General features: G+C 37.2%; 1 protein-coding gene across 1 annotated transcript; it reads left to right on the forward strand.

Annotated features, from left to right (window-relative positions):
- Nucleotides 1-1,765: 1,765 nt before the first annotated feature.
- Nucleotides 1,766-22,720, forward strand: BRDT (bromodomain testis associated). Its single transcript, XM_062003725.1, has 19 exons — nucleotides 1,766-1,957; nucleotides 4,066-4,203; nucleotides 4,614-4,743; nucleotides 6,181-6,353; nucleotides 7,457-7,828; nucleotides 8,850-8,978; nucleotides 9,181-9,369; nucleotides 10,574-10,761; nucleotides 10,838-11,130; nucleotides 11,241-11,351; nucleotides 12,809-12,940; nucleotides 13,809-13,870; nucleotides 15,025-15,217; nucleotides 15,955-16,067; nucleotides 17,347-17,488; nucleotides 19,724-19,797; nucleotides 20,498-20,700; nucleotides 21,793-21,955; nucleotides 22,652-22,720. The coding sequence occupies exons 1-19, from the start codon at nucleotides 1,766-1,768 to the stop codon at nucleotides 22,718-22,720; spliced, it is 3,066 nt and encodes a 1,021-aa protein (XP_061859709.1).
- The last annotated feature ends 1,170 nt before the right edge of the window (nucleotides 22,721-23,890 follow it).

A 23,890-nucleotide genomic window follows, 5' to 3' on the forward strand; every position in this document is an offset into this window, starting at 1 on the left:
ACTCTCCTGCTTCCTTTCTCTTCTTGCTAGAGTATACAAGACAACTCAATATTTGGAATTTACTTGGCCTTCTAGACTCCAAGTTCAGCATAAAGCTTTCTATTAAGTTCTGGTCTATTCTTGTTTTGGGTACTGCTACCTGCCTGCGAGTCTCCATCTCAATAAAAGGCATGCAAAGCCTGAGATTGTGTACTTTGTTTCATCAAAAGAGATGGATGACTGAGGGTGATTATTCTTAGATTTAACATTAACACTATAAATAACATTGTTATTTATATTAATTGAAGCTAAATCTTTGTGCCTGGACTATGAAAATTTTCCTTTCAAGTGAAATTAATATTTTGAAAAATAACAGCAGTATTGATACCTGCCTTACCATGTGTCTCCAAGCAGTCATCTTGTACTAAATTTATTACTGACACATAGGTACTATGGCTTATAGTCCAGAACTGTTCCTAGTATTAATAACCCAGCATTGAGATGTTTTCCTTTAAGGAAAAGGGAAACTTTTACTTTGATGGCACTACTGTTCAATGAAAGACATGTACATTCTGTAAATTACTGCACTGAACACATGGGGGAGAAATTGCAACAGCTCTTTAGCTTCATGAGCTCTTTGAGAAGCAGCATGTTTTTGGATGCTGAGATAAGGAACAGAAATGAAAAAGTAAGATGTGTGAAATGAGTGCAGCATCGATACTGTAGTAGTGCTGATAACAGTAGCTGTCTAGTTTATGACCCCTCCTGAGACTGATTTTAAAAGTTTTTACTGTGGTGAAAAGCAGACTATCTGGTTGGAGTTTTTTTAGCAGAAAGCAGGACAAGTGGAGAATGGATTAAGTAATGCTTGATCAAATTAATGTGTAAAACCAATCATTCTGTCGGTAAATCAAGGAACTAAACTTAGAATAGAGAATATGGCACTTTTTTGTCTTTATGAGGAGAAGAAACAAGAATTGACTGAGTGTTTGTAGCTCTATGATGACCTAAGAAGATGGGCAATGACTGGAACTTCTGTAATCATGCTTAATAACAGTCTTGCCTTGCTTAGTGCTGGTGTCATTCACCCCAAAATACAACCTCTGTTGGTCTTAAGTACCTGCATGTTACGCACCAGCACAGCAACACTGTGCTGACTAAAGACAAATTATCATGGTCACTCCTTGCAGTAATCTTTAAATGATCTAAAACTGTTTCATGAGAGGAATGAACTTTTTATAGTCCTGTGGTATGGTAACAAAGCTGAAGCATAGTGGCAGTAAATAGTACTTTTTCAAGTTTATGTATATTCAAAGTTTGTATATTTTCACAGCAGTAATTCAAAATACACTCCTGGTAAAACACTTTATTGGCAGTTGTTGGATTTCTGTGTGTCTGTGTGTTGGATTTCTGGATGTCTGAGATATATGAGGAAAGTAATAGTTAGTTATTACTGTGTTCTAAGCAAGACTTGCAGTATGTGCTGTAAATCTGTTTCTTAGGTTAAACTTTTCCTATAGGACTCCACCTGTGGAGGTAGAGAGGCAGGGGATTTGTTCCTAGATTCTAGTGGCCCAACACATCCAATTATGCACTGTAAAACAAATATGTCTTAGTTAAACCAAAAAAATATGCCTAGGAGTACAGTATTGTCTCAAATGACTGTGTAAACTGCCTTAAATCTGCGTATCTTCGCTGAATACTATTCTTTTCTTTTCTTTTCCCCCCCTAGGTTAGATGTATAATGAAGACCTTTTGAACAAACAGATACACAAACTTGTTAAAGATGTCTGGTCCAAGCCAACACGGTGCTATTATTATTAACCCTCCTCCACCAGAGTATATAAATAACAAAAATAGTGGTTGTCAAACAAATCAACTTCAGTACTTGCAGAAGGTGGTCTTGAAAGCTTTGTGGAGGCACAACTTTTCCTGGCCTTTTCACCAGCCTGTAGATGCAGCAGCACTGAATCTTCCTGTAAGAGCCATTTTATAATTGGTATATTAGTATGTGAAGTATTACAGTACTTGTAATTAATGATTGTTTAAAAGAGTTTTTTCCCATGCAACAGATCAAGAAAGACTACTTTTGCATATGAACACTTTTCATCAATCCACATCTGCAAGAAAACTCTTTTCTCTCTGGTTCATATGAAGTACCACAATTTTTGTTCATTTGCTTTCTGATCTGAGACTGTAGTAAGAACAGGAAGAATGGTTAGAATGGTGGTACTCTATCTTCTTGTCTTTCTACCACCTGGCTGGTTTGGCTGCATTTCTTAAAGCTGCATATGGTGAATATTTTCTTTTGAGTTTATTTCTAATAGGAGGCAGACAGCCTCTTTCAACATCAGACACTTTATGATGGAAAAGCACACCCAATTGGCCCTAAAGTAAATAGGCAAATCTGGATCTAGTGTGATGCATAGAACTAATTCCTTTGTATTACTACTAAAATTCAAAACAACTTCGGCATCTTGCTCTGAAGTTTTTAGAGGAATTAAATGTCTTTGTACAACTAGGGAAGAAAACAGATACAGTGTTCTGATTGTACCACATTACTAGAACATTCTTCTAGGAAATAAATCTGATGTCTTGTTATGAAATGCTTTGAGGGTTTTGTTTGTTGTAATTTAATTGAAAAAAGTGAATTGCTATCATGTCTCGTGATAAATTGTCTTCATTTGTCTATCTTTAGACTCTAGTTTTTTATCAACCCAACTTTTTGAGTCAAATGAAAACATTGGTTATTCAGACTATGGTATTCCAAATTACCTGGAACATATTGCTTTTGGTAGATCAGTAGAAAGGTGTTACATAAAATCATAGTGGTTTTTTTCTCTCCTCTGGTTTAAGGAAATGTATTTCAGTTCTCTCAGGTTTCCAAGACTAATAGTACAAAATCATTGGTTGTGATTTGAGAAGACAAAAGCCTTTATCTGCAGCTGTTTCCCATGACTAACTTATTTGGTCAGTTAGTCACTTCAAAACTGTGCATTTGGACAGTGTTTCTGTGTCTCTTCTTACCTTTTTTTCTTCCTGGAAGCAACTGTCACTTAAGGTTAATATTAAAGGTCATTCAATCAGAGTTGTAGCAACATTTGCATCTGGCCTCAGGCCAGTTCTGCCTCTTCGGATTACCAAGGCAGTGACTTGACTTCTAAAAGTATGTGTTAGTTCAACTGCTGCACACTAACAAGCAAATCTCTGTCTCCATGACAAGGACAATGAAGGCCTTTGCCTCTTTTACCTCCAGATGTTAGATGATGCAGAATGAGCAATACTTAAGTATTAGCTGCATTATTTTAAAGCTTTCCTGAGTTGGTTTTGGTAAACTCAGTGGTCTGCACTATGGTATATTTAGCTTTTTTAATTTCACTGAAACGGATTGTTAAGAGAGCTTTAGAAGACTCTTGAGTAGTAACTTTGCACAATTACATTGTGTATGTGACCTTAGTGATGGTGTTCCTGTTTGATTTCTTAAATGCACCAGCATGGAATTAACTTCATGGTCTTAATCACAAGCTTTTAGCCATGCTATGAAAATAATTACAATAGTTCACATATCAGTTGCCTCTCAGTCATATTGCCACATCTTCACTAAACTAACTGAGAGCAAACATATTGCAGAGGATAAAGTATTTCATCAGCATGTGTGAAAACTTGGCAGCTTTTTTTTGTCACTAATTGAGTCTTTGTCTCAGTCACAGTCTGTCTTTGGCTTTTCCCCTGTTTTGTAAACTGGGGTGCCACTTCAGCTAAACAGCTTAGAGAACACATGAGAAGGATATATACTTATATACTACAACCAGTATAGCTCTGGATCTTATGGAAATAGATATTCTTTGGGGCTAGGAACACTAGATGATACACAAGAGTAAAGAGAAAATATGAGGTGAAGAGCTCCTGAGCACTTACTTCTGTGGTACCTTTGTGTACAGGGGAAAGTTTTCATTTAAACAAAATATTCCAACATAATGCATTTCTTCTCTCTTGCAATTTAACATTCATAGGTAAATGTGTAAGAATATTCATGCCCTAATATTAAAGACATGTGCTGTGTAACTAACTCTTTCAAAACCACAGGATTATTACAGTATTATAAAGAAACCGATGGACTTGAGCACCATTAAAAAGCGCCTGGAACACAATTACTACACAAAAGCTGCAGAATGCATTGAAGACTTTAAAACTTTGTTCTTGAACTGCTACATGTATAACAAGGTATGTGAAAGCCAACCTCCTGTACTAACCAATTCTATCAAGTATAAAACAAGCAAACGGTTATTAGATCTTGCACTGTCAATCATTGTCTTCATGATTTCTTTGAAACTATTTTCTCAGGGAGTGGGGGGCTGTGTTGTTGGGATTGACTGAGGGTATTTCAGTCAAGTCCAGCCTGCTGTTCAAACAGCTGAGTGTGTAGTCTTTTCTGCACAATGGGACAGTGGGAGAAAAAGAGCATTTCAATAATTAAGCAACTACTATCAGAGTGGAGGGTTGCGGATGGCAAGGTCTTCTAGACCTCTTTGGTAGTACCCCTAGCTTGTTTCAATCTGTTGGAGCAGGATTCTCTACAGTCCTTTACAAGGTAGCCTTTCTTTACTCTGAATGTTACTGACTGTATTTTGCAGCCAGGTGATGACATCGTGTTTATGGCCCAAGAGCTAGAAAAAGTATTTATGCAGAAAATAGCCCAAATGCCACCAGAAGAAAGACTAGTGAATCTCAACAAAGGAAAGAGAAAAGGAAGGAAGCCAGAAGGTAAGGCTTGAATATGTTGAACTGTGAGCATATTAAAGAAGCAAAAGCTAGGAACAGAGAATCCTCTATAGCTTGTCACAACTTGGCCTTGGAGCAGTCAGGATGTCTTCCACTCTTCCCAGAACATAACGGTCAAGTAACAACATTACTGTGAGGTTTTAACAGATTCAGTACAGCCATAATATTTTTATAGGTACTAGTTAAATTGTATGAAGTGTGTTTAAGAGGGATTAATAATAACAATTAACACCGTCAGTAATGCAATAGCATAGCTTCACAGGCAAACTTCTGGTGAAATGCAATGCTCTTGCTCACAGAAAGAATAATTCAGTCAGGACACCTCAGACTTACAGGAAACTAGATAGTGATTGAGGTGACATTGTGAAGCCTAATTGCAAGGGCCCAGCTGATTAGCTGCAATTTATTATTCCTCACTGACTTCATATGTCTTTCAAACTGCTTTTGCAAGCTGTTTTACTTGTACAAAGTGCTTATCTCTATATCTAAGCTCTCAACATTATCAAAGAATGAATATTCATGTTGTTAGAAGTAAGACTATGCAGTGCCTGGAATCACATGTGCATCTCAATAGATTAATTTGAAGATCTCTAAGGTAGTACTCCACACTTGCCTGGAGGTACAGCTGTCAGTTACTGAGGAATTGGTAGCTATGTTTTGAAAGAGCTGCAACACTTCTTCACCTTGATACCTCGTAATTATTTACCTCTAAAGGCCATGGGGTTTAGCTAGCTCAGGGGCTCCTGATGACTTCATTTGCTTCATTTTATTGCTCTTTGTGGTGTGGTGGTCCTTGTTGCTGGTGGTACCTGAAACAGATGTTTGTTTTAAAAAGTATTGCAGTTTGATAGATCTCTATAGCTTTCTACTCAAGGTGTATTTGAGGAGCTTTCAGTGAACTCCAATATAGTCTAAGAGGTTTCTCAAGTGTGTGGAACATCTGATTCAGCTGGTGAGACAACTACAGAATAAGTTTTGCTGGACCCGTTGTTCATGAACAGATGAGGATTTGTGGGTGATGTGATAGTTGGAGGCTATCTGAGGCCTGGTCATTAGGAAAAATTTTCTCACCAAAAACCTTAACAAGTATTGTCACAAGCTGCCCAGGGAAGTGGTTGAGTGAGTCACCATCCCTTGAGATACTCTAAAGATGTGAGGATGTGATGCTTGGGGATATGGTTAGTGGTGGACATCACAGTGCTGGGTTAATGGTTGGACTCCATGGCCTTGAAGATCTCTTCTAACCTAAATGATTCTATACCAAGGTTGCTGCATGTAACAAAGCTCTTGTTTACATCTATTTGTATATTTTGGTTGTGGAAGAGTAGTTCTTTTGACATCTGTTGAATTTGATCATGAAAGAAATCAACTGCAACGTTTAAGACCTAACTTTACAACTTTCCATTTTAAACCATCCAGAAACAGAGCAGCCCAGCCCTGGGACTTCAAATGAACCAAGCAAAAAGCAGAAAAAAGCTGAAACCAGTGAGCAGCCTCCAGCGATGACTCAAGAGTTACAGCAGGTTAACCTAGCTCCTTTATCTGCAGCTCAACTGACTGCTTTAATGCCAGCTGCAGTTTCCATTAAAAAAGTAAGTTTCCTCAAATAACTTACAGAAAGAAAGGTATTGAAATTGCTCCTTCATGCACTAACAGCAAAACCATAGGAGCCATGCTTACTGCAATATCTTTTCAAAACCTCTATTGTGACGGAAGATAGCAAGAGATCACTAATAAGTCTTCTACATCTCTGCTAAATAACTGGGCCAACACTAACTTTAGAACTAAGCAGAGATTGGGATGACTGCTTGGTATATGTTCTCTTGTAAATGTGATTTTAAAATGTTTGTTCTCAAAGAAACTAAGTGAACTCTGAAGACAGTCTTGAACTCTACTACTACACTTCTGCAGGCTTTACCTTGATATAGAAACTGTTGTTTACTTGAGGTGTAGATAATGGTTTTAGTATTAAAATAAAGCTCTTTCTAAGTTCTATTTAATAACTTCTTATATTTTCAATATAAATCAAATGTTTGATTCTCTAACACTGTTATAAGTAGCCTGGAAGGTGTTTGTAGCTCACAAAAGCCAGCTCTTGTTAACTGCAATTTGAATTGTGTGTGAACACCTGGCACTTTTCTCAGATTAAACGCTCTTGTGTTGACTTAGTTTTGGTTTTGCTCTTACAATAGGGAACAGGCACATGTGCCAGGCTCTCCTACAGTGTATATTTACATTTTACTGAAGAATCCAAACACAGAGAAAACACCCATACTGCTTCCAAACCAAATACCAACCAACTTAAAGATAAAAGATAAACCTTGTGCATAAAGCCCTCAACCAGCCTTAAAGAGAACTGCAGTAATTTTTCCCCTTCCCATGGCAGTCTTGTTGTAAATTCATAACCTGTCAGCTTTCTTGGGTTTTTTTTTTTTCTCAAATGGCTAAAAACTGACCACAACCTGACTTGTAGTACACACTATTCTTTCCTTTACATCTAAGATGGAGCTGGGCATGCTGATCTTGTAATGCTTTGTAGGTGTTCAGTCTAAACTTGTGCAAGTGCCACATGCGACTCTAACTTCAATAGCTATAAATGTTCTGACACTAGTTTTGTGAGGATGTAGTCTGAAAGCTAACCATTCTCTCACTGTTCTTAACACTTGTATTTTAAATTAAAATTTTATTTTCCTAGGCAAAAAGAGGTGTAAAAAGGATGGCTGACACTACAACTCCTACTACTTCAATATTCACAGCAAGCAGCAAATCTTCTGTGACACTGAATGAAAGAAAAGCTGTTAAAGCATGCAGAGGTGAAATTGAATGTATGAAACCAAATAAGCTTCTGAAGAGATATTTGCTAGATTCTCAACAGTCACCTAAAATTCTTAAAAAGATTCAGTTGTCAGAGCAACTAAAACATTGTAAAGAAATACTTAAAGAAATGTTTTCCAAGAAACACGCAGCATATGCATGGCCTTTCTTAAAACCTGCAGATGTTGCATCTTCTTCACATGATGAGAACCAAAGAATCACTAAATGTCCTACAGATTTGGGAACCATTAAAGTAAGTGTTTCAGATGGAATGGGACTATTTGTGTGCTTGAAAAGCTTTTGTATAATGACTGGATTTTAATGATATTAACTCAAAGCATGTAATGAAAGCTGCTCCTCCTTTGGAAGAAATAATGGGCATAGAAACCATATACACCTGTCTCTCAAAAAAACTAAGCCATGGCTCACTGAAGAAAGTTTTCTAAGTCTCTTTGTGCCTATATATGTAGTGACTAATCTATTTATCTGTTGAATAAGCTAAAATCAGTAGCAAGGGAATTACCATTTCTATGAAGTACTTCCAAGTACTCTGTGTGTTAAATATATTTCAATCTGTATACACAGTGCTGTTGCTAATGCTCTATAAAACAAAATGCAAACCTATTATGTTAACCTCTGGTTCTCTCTGAATCTTATTATCCTTGGTGAAGCACCTGAAACCTCAATATTGCATATTTGTGACACTTTGCACATTCTTTGTGAAAAGGAACCCTTCTACATGGAGCTATGTGGCTAGAGCTTTGTGAATACTGGGAATATCTATTGGACTGAAGTATTTAGGCAAGTTAAAATCCACCTTTGTGGAGAGGGTTGACTTTCCATTGAATGATCTTGAAAATGGGTTTATGCAATTTAAAGATTTTTTTTTTCCACTTTCTAGCTTATTACTTTCACTGAATTATGCTATAGGCTTTGTGTAAATTCTGCTATAGAATCAAAACCAAGTGTTGAGTACATGACCAAATAAAATCCCACACACATTGCCTTGACCTAGTGCTGAAATGAGTATTAGAGAGTCCTTACAGCAATTACAGTTGGAAAGCCTGCTTAAAAGAGGAGATTAAGCCTTGTCAAAGTGACAATGTTGAAACGAGAAGTAGATCTTTCCGTAATGGTTCTTACAATATTTTCTGTCTTGATACAAGCTGAAACTGATACTGGATGTCAAATTTCTTGTTTCTTTTTCCTGTCACTTCCTGGTGATGCTCTCTACTTTTAAGCCCTAAATATGCATTAATTTTCTTTTCCTCTAGAGGAAGATGGATAACTTTGAATATAGTGATATACAAGAATTTGCTACGGATGTTAGATTAATGTTCATGAGCTGCTACAAACATAATTCTCCAGACCATGAAATAGTTGCTATGGCAAGAAAACTTCAGGTGGGCTATCACTTGTTACTTGAAAAAGATTAGGGATGTAAGATTCCATTTTGGTCACTCATACCCTGATGAAGCATCTGATAATGTTACCAACTACTGTGTTGCAGTGAAGACCTATAAAACAAGAAGCAATTTCATAATGCTTTTAAAAACCTGCAAAAATACATTGACTTCTCTGCTGTTCCAAAATCTAACTCTTTAGGATGTTTTTGAGATGCACTTTGCAAAAATTCCTGATGAAGCTGTTGCAAGTGTTCCTCTGCTGCAGCCTACAAGAGAGATGACAGAAGCTTATTCCAGTGACAGCAGTAATGATGACCCTTCAGAAGAAAAATCATCTAAAGACTTTGAACAGGAGAGAACAGTGGACCTTGCAAAGCTCCAGGAGCAAGTAAGCATTAGTACTAAATGTGCGTCTCTGATGGTGCTGCTTGCAACTCTCTATTTTAAGGTTTAGCACCAAGAAACAGTATTTAAAAGATTCCATAGTAGTTCAGTTTTCTTAATCCAGAACTATATTCCTGTTTGGAAGCAACTCCAAATATAAATCAAATAATGCCTTGCAGATACAAATTAATTTCAACAAATCATTGTTGTAGTACTTTTTCCTACTTCTTCAGATGAATCTTGAACTTTTAACTACAAGTGTGCTGTGGTGTGATGAATGTATCCAGATACTCCACATGTAGCTTAGCAACATTCTTCTAACAGCACTTCCTTCATATGTTTGAAGAGCTCTGTTCTTATGCCCCATCTCTTCTGAGCCTGACATTAAATTCTCTGGAAGGAATTGTACACTCATGTGCAACATACCTTTGCTTCAGTGGTGAAGAGTGGAATGGGTCTTGCTTTTGCTTGAGCGTTAATGTTTTAAGCTGCTGCTGCTGTATCTAAACTGTGGTGAAAAACCCATTTTTTCTGCTAATCAAATGAGGAATGGTTTAGTTTTCCATCTTTAACAGAGTAGCACATATAATCATCAGTTTACAAATATAGGACAAACAGAAGTCTACAAGACAGCCTTTGCAATAGTGACATAGTTTAGTCTGTCTGAATTCCAATTCTCATAATGTGTCCATCTTCCCTCTAATTCTTATTAGGTTTAAATGAACTTGTGTTAGGTCTTTTTCCGAAGCTGTTGGTGTGTCTCAACAAGCCATTTTAGACACAAAATATTTGGGGTTTATAGGTTGCAGATACACAAGTCCAGTCCCCCTAGCCTAATTCAGTGATGTTGTAGAGGATTAACCTAATAAGGCATTTAAGTGCTTTCCAAATGCTTGAAACTGAAGAGATGCTGCTGGATACTCCAACAGGTTTTTTTAATTCTTCACAGGATGCTAGAAGACACATGCTGTTAGAGATGTCTGCATAAAATAAGTAGCTTTACATCTTCTCTATCTTATAGATATATCTTGGTTTGAGGCTAATCTATAATATATTAAGATGCTTGGAAAATAAACCTCATTGGGAAAGCAAATATCCTATTAATATCCACTCATCTGCCACAAATCTCTTATATCTAGGACTACTTTACTGTTCCTCCTACTTTGCCTAAAATTATTAGCATTATTTTTTTTTTTCACTTTTGATAGCTTCAAGCTGTTCAGCAGCAGTTGCAGGCCTTGACCAGAGCATACTTATCTAGACTGAAAAAGAAAAAAAGGAAGGCCAAAAGGGAGAAAAGTAAGAACGAGGAAAAAGCTAAAGTAAAAAGCCTCATGGAAAAGAAGAAAAATCTGAAACACAAGAAAAAATCCAAGAAGAAGTTATCTTTAAACATGTACGTGTGGGGGACTTGTGTGGGTGTCAAATTATTTTAAGCTGCTGTTACTGCAGTGAACTTTTTTTTCTTGCAGTCAATCAAAGAAAACCCTGCAGCAGGTCTTGTTGGCACATAAGTCAGAAGATGAACATGGTGCCAAGCCTATGAATTATGATGAAAAACGACAGTTGAGTTTGGACATAAATAAACTTCCTGGAGATAAGCTTGGGAAAGTAGTCCATATAATACAGTCAAGAGAACCTTCACTGAGGAACTCTAACCCTGATGAGATAGAAATAGACTTTGAAACTTTAAAGGCTTCAACACTCAGAGAACTAGAGAAATATGTGGCAACATGTTTGAGGAAGAGACCAAGAAAACAGAGAGGTATGTAGCACAAAGGATGCATTAAAAACAAAACAGAACTTCAAAAATCCCAAACCACCTAAATTTGCTTTCTGGTTTGCAGCAATGTTAACTTCTATTTTCACATGCAGCTCAAAAAATGAAGTCAGAAAAACAACTAAATTGTGAGTGCAAACAAAAGCTAGAGAAGAGACTACTGAATGGGTTTAGCTGTCCATTGACAAAGAAAGAGCATTTCAAGTGTAATGTGCCTCTTACTTTTTTCTTTTGCAACAGAAATAGCTTAAAGTGAGATTCTTCCTTTAAGCTTGTGAACTGTTGTGCAGCTGAGGACTGTCTCACAACAGTTGAGGCCTTAAGCTTCCCATTTCTTCCTAAGAATGTGGTGGAGTCATAGCAGCAAACACAGTCAGTTATTTGTCCTGTCTAAAAGATCTTCCTTATTCTTGCACCTGATCCTTTCTTACAGATAAAGACAACAGCTTCAGTGTTTAAGGGATGCTGAATATCTTCTCCCTTAAGTGGACTTAGGAAAATATGTCGGTGGAGAAGTGTGTTCTACAGTCCATGTATTTGTTTGCAATTCACTTTTTGTGGCTTACATTCAAGAATAAGAAACTCTAGTCATACTTTCTAGATTGTAGCCTCACTAATGCTGTCATGATAGTGAAACCCGTCAGTGACAGGTGTGCTGTGTTGTCTTTGGCCTTAAGGAAGGGCACTAGGAGAATGAGTCAGTTTTTCAGTATCCAAGACAGAAATTCAGTGTGTACTTGAGCAGATCTACACTTACTGGTGGTTCTCACCAAGGACTGAGAATAGATCAATGCAGCTGATGCTACTCTTATAGGTTAGGTTACTTCATGTTAAACTAGTGAGTGCTACTATTACACTGTATTAGGTATCTATTAAGCTTATATGTAAAACCTGTTAGCTAAAATAATAGAAGCAGATCTGCAAGGTGCTGTTAGCTCAGTTAACAGTCTTCTGCTCTGGACTACGTGATGGCTTGTAAACATCCTAGAAAGAGAAGCATCTGAAGTCATTTGTAAAGGATATGTTGTAGGGAGAGGGAGGAGTCAGGGCAGGCAATGTTTACAACTGGTATCTGATTTGTTTAAAAGGAAGAGCTTAAGCTGGCACGGAACAGACTCGGGTCTGGGAAAACAGGTATTCATGTAGCTTCTCATTTTCAAAGCTTACATGAGAGTAATACACCAGAAAAACTGAGTTAAATCTGCCCTACAGATGCAAAATAGTCAGATGGTGGGGAGGTGGTAAAAGATGACAATTTTGGAATGCATATGGCTTGGGAAAGAGTAGATCTGGCTATAGATAAAGACCTCAGCATGCAAGTCTGGCAGCAGCAAGCACAGAAACAGGCTCTTAACGGCAGGAAAACTTGTAGGGAAAAATTGCTTGAACTGTGTCTTAAGACAGAACAACTTTAACCTACTTTAGGATTGCAAGTTGTGCTATTACAGCTACTTCTTGGCTATCACATTCGTTCAGCTAGCTTGCTGCTGGTAAATCTTCCTCTGTAAAGGTTTCAAATCCACTGCAAAATGGACAGTGGACAAGGAAATGGTGGAAGATGAAGGGTGTTTTGGGACAGCAGATGAAACAAGATTGATCCTAGTCTTGTAGATGAAGACTGCTTCACTGCAGGTTGTTCTAAATTTCTTTTCTTGTCCTGCAGTTGAAAACAACGCTGAGTCCAGTGTTGGGCCGAGCAGACTGAGCGACAGCAGTAACAGCAGCAGCAACTCGGACTCTGGCAGCAGTACTAGCAGTGGTTCTAGCTCCTCGGATAGCAGCGACTCTGATTTTGGTCAGAAAGCTTCCTTTTGTGTTTGTCTAGGCAAAACATCTGTCTTTCTCAATTAGAATCTGCTATTCCACACACTTACTAAGGGTTTCAGTTATTCTTGGAGGTTTGTTCCACGTTGGATACTCAATTTCAGTGCTGTTACACGAGCATCTTAATATTGAGCTTGTAGGGGTGGGGGTTTTTTTAAGAAAAAAAAAAAAAGGAACCAAAACAAACATGTAAAACCCCAACAGCAATGCACTATAAAACACCTACTTATCAGAAAAAGTTTAGGGACCAAAATGAGCTAGCCAAGAGGTCTGTATATCTAGCCTGGAGCCTTGACTATTAGGCTATGGCTTACTCTTGTGGTTTTGATTCCCTTTATTGAAAGTGATTTTCTTTATTTGCATACTCTGGACTGCAGCATGAATGGGCTCTAAGCTGAGGGACAAAAGTACCAACACCACTGATTGTAGAGCTAAAGTCTACCTTGGTCCTTAAGCCGTCTCAGGCTTATTCAAGGGACGTTACAGTGCTGCAGTGTCAGGATATCAGAATGATGTTTCTTTCTGTAGACACAACCGTTTAGTTTTCTAAAAGCAGTGAAACACAAAGGACAGGGAAGGCCTGGATTACAGCAAAGATTTGTCTCTGCGTCAATTTTTTGGGGTGTGTTTTTTTTAAATCTGGGAGAAGTTCTCTAAATACCTCAAGCTGAAGTGGAAGTATTCAGGAAAAAAATGTTTGTTTCACTGAGCTTCAGCTCTCTAAGTACAACAGCAACTCACATCTTGTATTTGTGAATAATAAAACATATACAAATGACCAATTTTTTTTCTTCCACCTCTCTCTTTCTGCCCACCTCACTGGGTATTTACAGCTACAGAAACCTGCTCAAAACAGACTGGAGCCAGGCAGCACTGTCCAACTTCTATGGAAAAGTCTAAGGTAAACTGACTGGAACAGATATAATGTGGGCCTAAAAGAAGCTACTTGTTATTTGTGAAAGTATCAGAAATGAAATAACTTTATCAGGAAATAATGACTGTGGCTTGAATGCTACTTGTTCTGTAGGACTGATTTGCATGGAGATGTAAAATCCGCAGTTTGTTAAATGTAGCTTATGTATTGGTATAGAAACTGATGTACTTGAAGGAGATCTGAGGCTTCCATTTCTTACAGTCACTGTGGTAACTGTGTTTTGGATGAAGAAGGTAAAAGAAGAGGGGGGGGAGAATGTTCCACATATTCCACCCACACTCGAAAAAGGGAAAATCCTCTCCAAATTGACCTCTAAGTATAAAGCTGACCTAATAAACAGTGCAAAACGTACTTAAATATTTTTTCTTTATCAACCTCTCTTGTACAATGTATTTCAGGTGTATGATATAGTAGCCATTTCCAGGATACTGCCCTTGTATGATAAGCAGCAGCAGTTTTACTTAGAAATTCATTTTTTAATGCGTCTAAGACTGAATTGCTTATTCTTCAATATACAATAAGCATTAATCCTTGTCAGGGTTAGCTATTTTTTGCAATTACCCTTGAAATTACCAGAGATAGGGACCTTTGATCCCAAAGCAAGATCACAGCAAAGCCTTTACTCTTCTTACAGCAGACTTGCTTTCACTTAAAATGCTCAGACACAGGAAACTAGGCTGCAAAGACATTCAGCTGCTCCCTCTGCATCTTCACAAGTGAAGTCTGAGGGGAGGAATTATACAACACCTTTTTATTTTGTTCAGAAGTGCAGTGACAAGAGAATGACAGCAATAAACATGAGAAAACAGGATGCAGGAATTAAGCTTCAGTTTGGTCAGTTATAACAGCCCCTAACTGTCTTTGAGTAACGGCAAATATTGTGCTTAAAATTCTCACATTATGTTATGTTTTCAGGGGTTTTCTGTATCTGTCAGACCAAGGCAGTGCACTTCATCTCACAGCTTTTTGTCATCTAAACTAGAAAATGCTAGATTAGTATCACAACACAAGGACTACTGAATCCTATAAATAGTGGAAATGGGGCAACTGTGAGGAGAGGGGATCAAGTAGCCATGGAAAATTCTGATTTGTCTGTATTAATTACTGCAATGTCTTTCTAGCGACTACCACTGTGTTTACAGAGGCAATCCTGCAATGCTGTTCTGCCAGGACAGCCTTCGTCTCTTACTAGTAACTTGCAAAATCATGGAACATCTGTACTGCAGCAGCCACTTCCCAATGTGCTGCAGAGGCTTCAGCCTTTACAGAACAGATCACTTAAACCATCAGAACAAAAAGCACAGTGTCTCTCAGGTAACATCTTTATGGCAAGAACCATGGCTATATTTGACTATTGAGGAAAGAAAGTATTACAGGATGTAACAGTTGTACTGCCCAATAAGCTTTTCTTGGTGATTGGAGGTTATCAAGTGGGTAACAGGAAAAAAATCTTGCAGAGTATGGATTAAGAAGAGAATGATTTAAACAAATGTGGCAGCATTGAGGACCAGCTAGGGTTTCTGTTTAGTAGGGTACTTGTAGTGGGGCAGAATGATGTTAAAACAGGAGGTGGTGTTCATGCTTCCCTCTGAGATGGAATAGGGTATCTTAATGAACCTAGCTTTATAGGAAGTGTTGAACACCTTAAGGCAGGAATTTGATGCTCAAACCCATCACCACCACCTAAGTTTATGTCTGAGATGCCTGTTAGCTCAATTTAAGGCTTGGTGCCATAGACCCTCTGAATATCTAGATACATAAAATATTAAGTTGCTCAGGAACTTGATGCAAAGAGCTGCTCTTTTTCCCTCTCACACTTCAGAAGGTCTAATAACTTCAGACACTTTGGAGTTTTTGGTAAAAGCCTGAGCCAGTAGCTGACTTAACTGAGAAATCAATTAAAAGCTAATTAAAAATAACTGTCTCAAATCATCCAACTAGGATATACATCTTCACATCCAGTTAATCCACAGATCTAAACAGTGACCTAATTTTGAGGTGGAGGACTGCACTTCGCATGTTAGGTGAAATAATATACTACTTATTCTCAGGTATAATCTCAGCTGTATCTGCTCTGCATGATGCTCCAGACCAGCAAACTCCTCAGAGTCCTCCAATGACAAATCAGTCTTCTGTCACCCAGTGCACACATGCTCTTCCAGAGGTGAATACATGCTTCTCTCCAATGAATTAATTTCAAATAACTTATTTAACATATTTCCTTAGGCCTTAAAATGAGATGTAATAAAATATTCCAGGATTGAACTTCATGCAATCAAGGCTACTTTAGGTTTACAACTGAAATTACCTAAATTCCCAGTGTCAATGTGATTCATATTAAAGTATGGCAATAATTGTAACTAAAAGTCAATGTACAAGGAAAGAGTTTGGCCAATCAATATATCAAGGTTACGTCCAATAAAGGTTTTTTTTCTTTTCAGTGTTACACATTAAAGCTGTAAGTGTGCAAAGGTTATCTAAAAGTCCACCCTAAAAGCTACAGTAACACAGAAGAGATGGGCAGCTGATACTGTATGTTCCTTTCTTTCTAGAAGCATCAATCTTATCAGTAGTACTGATAATCTTCGTCAGTCTTCACAGTAGTGCTGTGAAGACTCTAGGGGCTATCCTGGAAAAACATGTTGCTTTTCCTTCTGAAAGTCACAGAAGCTGGGCCTTTAGGGTTCAGAGATGAGACTGTGAAACTTCTAGTCACTGTTGATTTTTGTCTTACTATGCTCTTGGAAAGTATCCTGGTTAGAAGGGGTTGTGCAATAAAGGAAGTTATTGATGTTCCTGCAGCAGTATCATCTCATCCCTCTTAAGATGTTCAACTGTCTTTCTTAACATGGCTTCAAGCATGACTGCTTTAGCTAGGTTTTATTTTTGTTTTCTGGAAGGGATAGAAACTACCTGCTGAGTCTGTAAGCATAACAATATATTCTGCAAGGAAGGAAGAAAAGCAACTTGTTGTCTGGGATAGCAGACAGCAAAGGACAAGCCATATATATATTGAGACCCGGGTTTGTGCAACAGCTTCTTTGTTCAAGGGGATTACTACAGTCTTGCACAGAAACTACTACTGAAGGAATAGCAGTTCCTTCTACCCTAATGGAGCAGAGCTTTAAAACTGTAAAAGTGAACTTCTAGTCTGTTGTACCATGTTAAGGATTAAAGAGCTAGTATCAGTTTCTCATATTCTACCCCCTCCATCATTTGGGATCCATGAGCAGTTCATGATTTAAATCCAAAGTATTAATATAAGAACTTGCTTTGACTACCATAATACAAATGAAATCTAATCCTTCCCTGGTGTCTACAGAAGTTAGAGCTGCAACAATTTACTCTTCTCAGCTTTGAAATCATTAATCCTGCTGCTGTATAATAAGAATCCACACATTTAGCATTTCAGAACATGTTCTGAAGTTTAACTTCTCTTCTAGGTATCCAACACGACTTCCCAGTTTGACAGTGCTGACTGGAGCAAACAAGCTGAGAAAACAATACATCTAGACAAATCAAATAAACTTCAAAACAAGGCCGGTGAGAGAACTTCTGATTCAATACCCGCGTGTCAAGAACAAAGTATGTATTGTCATAATAAAAACTGTAACCGATATCAAGGATGAAAAGTTAAAAATGTATCAGAACCTGATATAAAGAAATAAAATGTTGAACATCTGTATATTAATCAGTTTGCAGAATAACAGAGGGAGGCAGTTTTCATTTTCCCTTTTTGATCTACTGGGTTTGAGAGGGTTTTTGTAAAGTTAAATAGAAGCTTGATTCTCGTTCTGTGATAAGATACATAAAGCAAATTACTGTTTTGTTTAAGAACTTTCTGTACTAGGGCTAAGTAACCCAGTCTTTGAGGAAATCTGAGAGAACTGATCTTCAAATCTCTTGCACTTTATTGGTCTTTAAGCTGTCTTCTGCTGAAGCTTCATAGAGCTCTTTTTCCATGGCACTTTGTGTATATTTTGAACTATTGTCTCCAGCTCTTGGTGATGAGGATCTGACAATACAGCAGTGTCATACATACTTTCACCAGTGAACAAACTTCCAATTATTACAAGAGCAAGGGTTCCCTGAAAGCTGCATTCCCTATCAGAGATACATCAGACTTCATACATCTTTCAAACTGAAGAATTAAGCTGGATACTAAACATACATGCTGAGAGCCTAGTGTAGCCAGACATGACTGCTTTGGTTGCCTCTTTCCTTTCTAGGCTTGAACAAGAGAGGGAAAAAGGTCTGAAAAACTGATGAAATTAAAAGGCACAACCTTATCATAGAGCTATATGAATTGTTGCAAATTAAGTTGTTTCCAAGAATAATCATCTTGGGTTACATCAAAGCAACTCTAAAAATGAAGATTTAATTTTTCCAAGATGTTCTATTAGGTATCTCCATGGTCTTAAGATACTTATCCATATACATACTGATCATCTTTGCTTAGAGCTGTAGCAGCTGGAGTTGGCAGATGCATTCCACGGTTTCAGCTAATGCTCTTCCCTTACAGAGCTTTGAGGCTGCCTTAAACTTGAATTCCTGTAGATTGCATGACTAACTATTCAGATCGTGTTGTTAATATGTTAAAAGACTCTGGGAGGGGGGGAAAGACAGAAATAAATCAAGCTCACTGTTTCATAGAAAAAAAAGAAAACATAGCCAAAACTACTGAGAAAGTTTACTACCTTCCATACTTATTTAAATGTTTATTGTGTAGTCTTTATTCCTCTTAATTGTCTATCGTTAAACCTCACTTAATTTGCACTGTTTCTACCTTCTCCCCCTTCTCAAGAGAGAGTTGTGTGGACGATGGGAGAGAAGCTCTTGAGTTTAATATTAGAACTTATCCAGCAATTAAACTCTGCCTTTGAGTACACTTGAACTTCAGCATTATGCTGCATAGCATAGCTTTTAACACTGTGAGTGTGGTTACCTGTTCCCTTCCATAATACAGTAGTGTTGGACTGTTCCTCCAAGGACACATGTCCCAGCTGTGCTCAGTTCTATCTTAACCTTTCCAGTATTAAATCCTATAGAAAATGGGAAGGGGTGGGAATATAGGATGTTAGTTTTTGCTTTTTTTAAACAACAATAACAAAATTGCTAATCTGGAACTGTTGCCAGATCTGTCATCTATTGATGAAAAGTGGAGAGAGACTGCTGAGTACTGTGTGTCTGCTTAGATCAAACCAGGGAAACTAATTCTAGAATTGAATGCTTAGAGCAAGTAATTGAATTTTGTAGTGAATATTGCTGCCTCAGGTGTTTCTGTGAAGTTACCTGCATCTCTGAAACACAAGTTCTTGATTTTAGATGTTATCACTGATTTCAGTGGTGGCTTGTTAAGAAGGTAGTTATTAAAAAAAAACAAAGGGGAAATAGACTAAAGAGTTTTAGGCAAAATTGATTTATATGATGAATTAAGTACTCTTAAATAACTGTATAATCCAAATGTAAGAGGGATGGGAGGGGAGAGAGGTGATTAACTAGCAAGGTGCTGTGTTGCAACATTTTGGGCATTCTGCTGGGACCTCTCCTAGAATTGACCAGGAGTTTATTTCTCATCTATACTTAAGCTTAACCATTCCTTTCCTTGCCCTAAGCTTGACAGAAGCAGTCCAGCTCAAAACAAATGTTTGGGAGTATTTCTGTCATTTGGAACCAAACAATAATTAAAAGAAAAAACTGCAGTGTAGGTTCTTAAGTCAGTTTCTAGAATAACTAATTTTTTTATCACTTAAATTTGAGGAAATATAGTCTGTAAAAATCAACATGAGTGAAAAATCTTTTTTTTCCTCTTTCTATTAGGTCATTGTATACCTGGTGATAAAACTAATGATAAAAATACGCTAAAGCCAAAATCCCAAAGTCTTCCAGAAATGGTAAATGTTGCTCGAGTCCTTTTTGAGGAGAAGAGCTTGAGTATAATTACTGTGATTAATAATTCTCTGGCCTACCATTCTATGATTCTATGATTAGGCTTTCAGAAAGCTATTAACTAACTTACTAGATTCAATTCCAAAAATACGTATTTCATTCATAAACACAGGACCTTTTACTACAAACAGTATTTTGTTAAGAATACTGATTTTATGCTTTTAAGAAAATACTATTTGTGTCAGGGGATAAAATGTATGTATTTAATCCAAACAAAATCTCTAAGCCTAATACAAAATTGCTGTTTACATACAAATTATGTATAGAAACAAGACAGACATTATCTGTATTATCACATTGTCAACGGACCTTGCATAAGCTCTGTCTTGTGAATTCATGTTTTCTGGAATTAAACATTAGAGAGATGGACATAAAGGATTGTGTAAGAATAACTATAAATGCTAATGACTTTTAGCATATTGCTAAAAAAGCCTCAAAGTTTATGAGAAAATATATGTAAGTCTACTTAGATTTGTTGTATTTACACTAATATTCTGACAAAGTAAGGATAAGTTGTTGTAGATATTCCTCAACAGATCTAGTCAAAACAACATTGTGCTAATGTAAGAACTAAGCAGATAATGGTTGATTAATAGCTGAGGAGCATTTCTGCCTCTTCTGTTTTCATTTTTCTAATAACTTCAGGATACAGAATTTAAGAATATAGGTTCCTGGGTAAGCTTATGTAAAACAATGATGCTTCCAGCACCAATAAAGACATCTGCAGAAAGCTTCAAAGAGTTCAGGAAAGCAGCATTAAAGAAGAAGTGTGAGCAAACACAAGAGCTAAAGAGACCTCTGGTGCCAGCCAAGCAGGAACTGAAAAATCTTCCTCAAGAAACAGAGAGGTCTGTAACCAGATATGTTTAAACATTACTCTATTTTTTTCCTTGTATGGTACTGGGCGGCTTAGTTATTCAGGAGTAAGTGGTTTGAATTAGTTCCTTGCTACGTGTTAGATCAACGAGGAGGGATTAGGGTGCAACTGTAAACCGAATTGTATGTCCAAAATGCACAAAGTAGCTTTTTCCCTTACAAATCAGTATCATTTCAGGAGTCAAAGGAACTTCTCAGGTATCTGGTTTTAAATTTTTTATTTTATTTTTTTGTCCTTTGGAGCACTCAGTCTGATCATGATCAGAATTCATTCCTGTCCTCAGTATTCCTCTCCTATATCTGTAGCTAGGAAAATCCCCATCTTATTGCCATTCTAAGGCAGTCTTCAAGAACTTGGTGTTAACATAGCTACGAGTTTCAGTGTGCACCACTTCAGACAGTAGAATTCTTTGTGTTGCTGTAGAGAAACATATTCAATAAGTTACTGCTACAGTATTCCACCCTAGTTGTTTGCAGCCATGGTTCCAGTGAGTGTCCACATATGTATCTTAGTCTGAGATTATTATGATGTTTAATGGGGTGACTGCCTACTAATTACTACATTGCAGTAATATCTGAGATTGTTGTCATCTTTTTGAATCTCTGCTTTCCATAATATATCCCTTTTCGGTATTCTTGATTTGTTTTTCTTGTCTGTTCAATCCTGTGAAAAATAAGTCTGAACTAGTCCCTAAATTCTCCTGTTCCTGCCTGTTGCTGACTGTATTAGAACAGGTCATTTGTTTGGAGTGTATTCTTTTCATAGAGCATTTGAGACCCTTAAAAGACTTGTTGAGAGTACATAGTGAACATTTCAAGCACCTTTAGCTACTAAAGATTTCCACGAGGAGGAAACGAGGCATGTAGCTACATGGAAGTCTAACAATTGTGTGTACATACTTCTTGTATGTACTGTGAATCAACACGTAAAACAGAACAATGGTTTGAGTGTCATACATTGAACAAAATTCTGCAAATAATTTAAAGCAAGTGCAAAGCCTTGTTATGAGGAAAAAACAGAAAAAACTTTCATCTTATACCTATCTCTTCTTCTGTCTTTAAAGGAGCCATGAAGGAGCACAATTAAATGCCATGGCAGTGACAGTCTGTGAGCCCCAGAAAGAAGAGCGTGAGAGTGAACAACTGCCTGAAGTTCAACACCACCCTCTTGCTCAAGACCGTAACTTGGCTAGAAAAATGGAACAAGAACGCAGGAGGAGAGAAGTAGTAAGTTACTGACTCTTGTCGGATGGTTTTCATTTAACTTTAGTAGGGAACAGAAAATGTTAGCTCATGTCCTTGTTCTAAAGGACACGAATGATTGAAAACAACAGAACTATGTTATATGAAGAGCTAGTCTAGAAAATGAAATAGGATACTTAAAGAATGTCTTCAACTGACATAACATGAAAACCTATCTGCTTGGTCCTATTGCTCCCATAAGCTTAGAATAAATGTGCAGTAAAAGAAAATTGTAAAGAGGAGTCCCTGTCCTCTGAATAAATTCAAACCTCAGGTCTTGCAAGCTGTTTATCCTCTAACACATTCCCTGTCAATGAAAGTGCTAGTCTAAAATATCAAAGCTAAGCCTTCGTAAAACTAACTTACTGGTTTTACTGACGTTGGTAACAAATATTTTTTAGTTGGTACTTTTTTTTTAGATTACACTGTTTTTGTTTAAATTCATAATATTATCCAATGGAATGTCAGAACTGCAGCATGAGAGCATGTTGGATTCAGGTGAGGTCTACTGAAGGTCCTTTCAGAGAGGGCTTCAACACCCAAACCTGTAGTACCAGAGGAAGCATACACTTTTGGAGAACAGCTTTGTAGTTTCTTCTTAAATCTTGATATAGATTTGACCTGCATAGTATTGATCAATGTTTAACTGCTCTGAAAATAAACTCATTTGCTTTCTTGCAGATGGCTTGTATAATTGATATGAATCTGCAGAGTGATATTATGGCATCTTTTGAAGAATACCTTGAGTGAAAGCTGTAATATAGAACTTCAATATTACTACAAACTGTACAAATTTTTTTAAAAGTACTATTACAGCTAATTTCCATTACAAATCCTTTATGCTTGCATGTCCTTTGAGACCCAGACATGCTGATCTTCTGTTTAATGTATTTTATGTTAACATAACATCTGGGTAAGGGTGCAAGCATATTTATGTCAGATAATTCTTTTTTTCTGTGAAGAACCAGATCTAAACCTTGCCACTTCTGGCTCCAGTTTGAAAGGCTTTCTGATTAATGCAAAATGTTATTAAGTATAAAAACCCTACATTCTTTTTGACTACATATAGTTATCTTAACTTGAATACAGGACTAATAAAATGTTGTTTTATATAATTGGTACCAAAACACAACGTGTATTACAGAAGTGTTGGGTGGAAGAAGCTGCCTTAAGATAATCTAGTTTATTGGTCTCCAAAACTTTTTCATCATTAAAAAATGTTAAGTATTCACCCTAAGGCATGTTATTCACTTATAAACTATACAGATGGTCTGCTGTACTAATGTATTTACATTAATTTCAAATCCACAGAAAGGGAAATTTAAAATCTTTTCAATAATCTTTATTTACTTTTGCTTTGTTGTGGGATTTTATTTTTTTTACATTTTAAACAAATATTTTGTACTGCCTGTTTTCTTCCCACATACCACTTTGGAGCCCACTGACCTAGCTGAACCTCCTCAAAACTCGTTCCCTATGGAGACCTCTGGTCTGTCAAGTCCTGGATCAAAGCTGGAAGTGAAGATGACACTGCCAGTGACATGGTGAGGGTTTGCCACAGATTACCCCGACTACATAAACAAAACAGTCACGACTTTATACAAATAGACCAATTTCCAGAGAAAGGAAACAAACTGCAACTAAACTCATAAATGGCAGCTAAAGCATGCCTAAGTCTTTCAGGCAGCAGGCTGAAGAGCTGCAGATAACTCCTAAACACCTATTCTGCAATAAATACTGTTCTACTTCTGACATTGCTGGAAAGGTAGTATGTCATTCAACAGCATAAAGAGAGTGTATATTGACAAATACTCATATTGCCCCCTAAATTATCTAGGGAAGTCCTCTTTCGTGAGCCTTGCCTGGGTTCATGCTCAAGTGTATGCTGTCTTGGAAGATCTGAATATTTGGAAGGGGATT

Source organism: Colius striatus, chromosome 10, assembly GCF_028858725.1.
Source record: "Colius striatus isolate bColStr4 chromosome 10, bColStr4.1.hap1, whole genome shotgun sequence".
Taxonomy (NCBI): domain Eukaryota; kingdom Metazoa; phylum Chordata; class Aves; order Coliiformes; family Coliidae; genus Colius; species Colius striatus.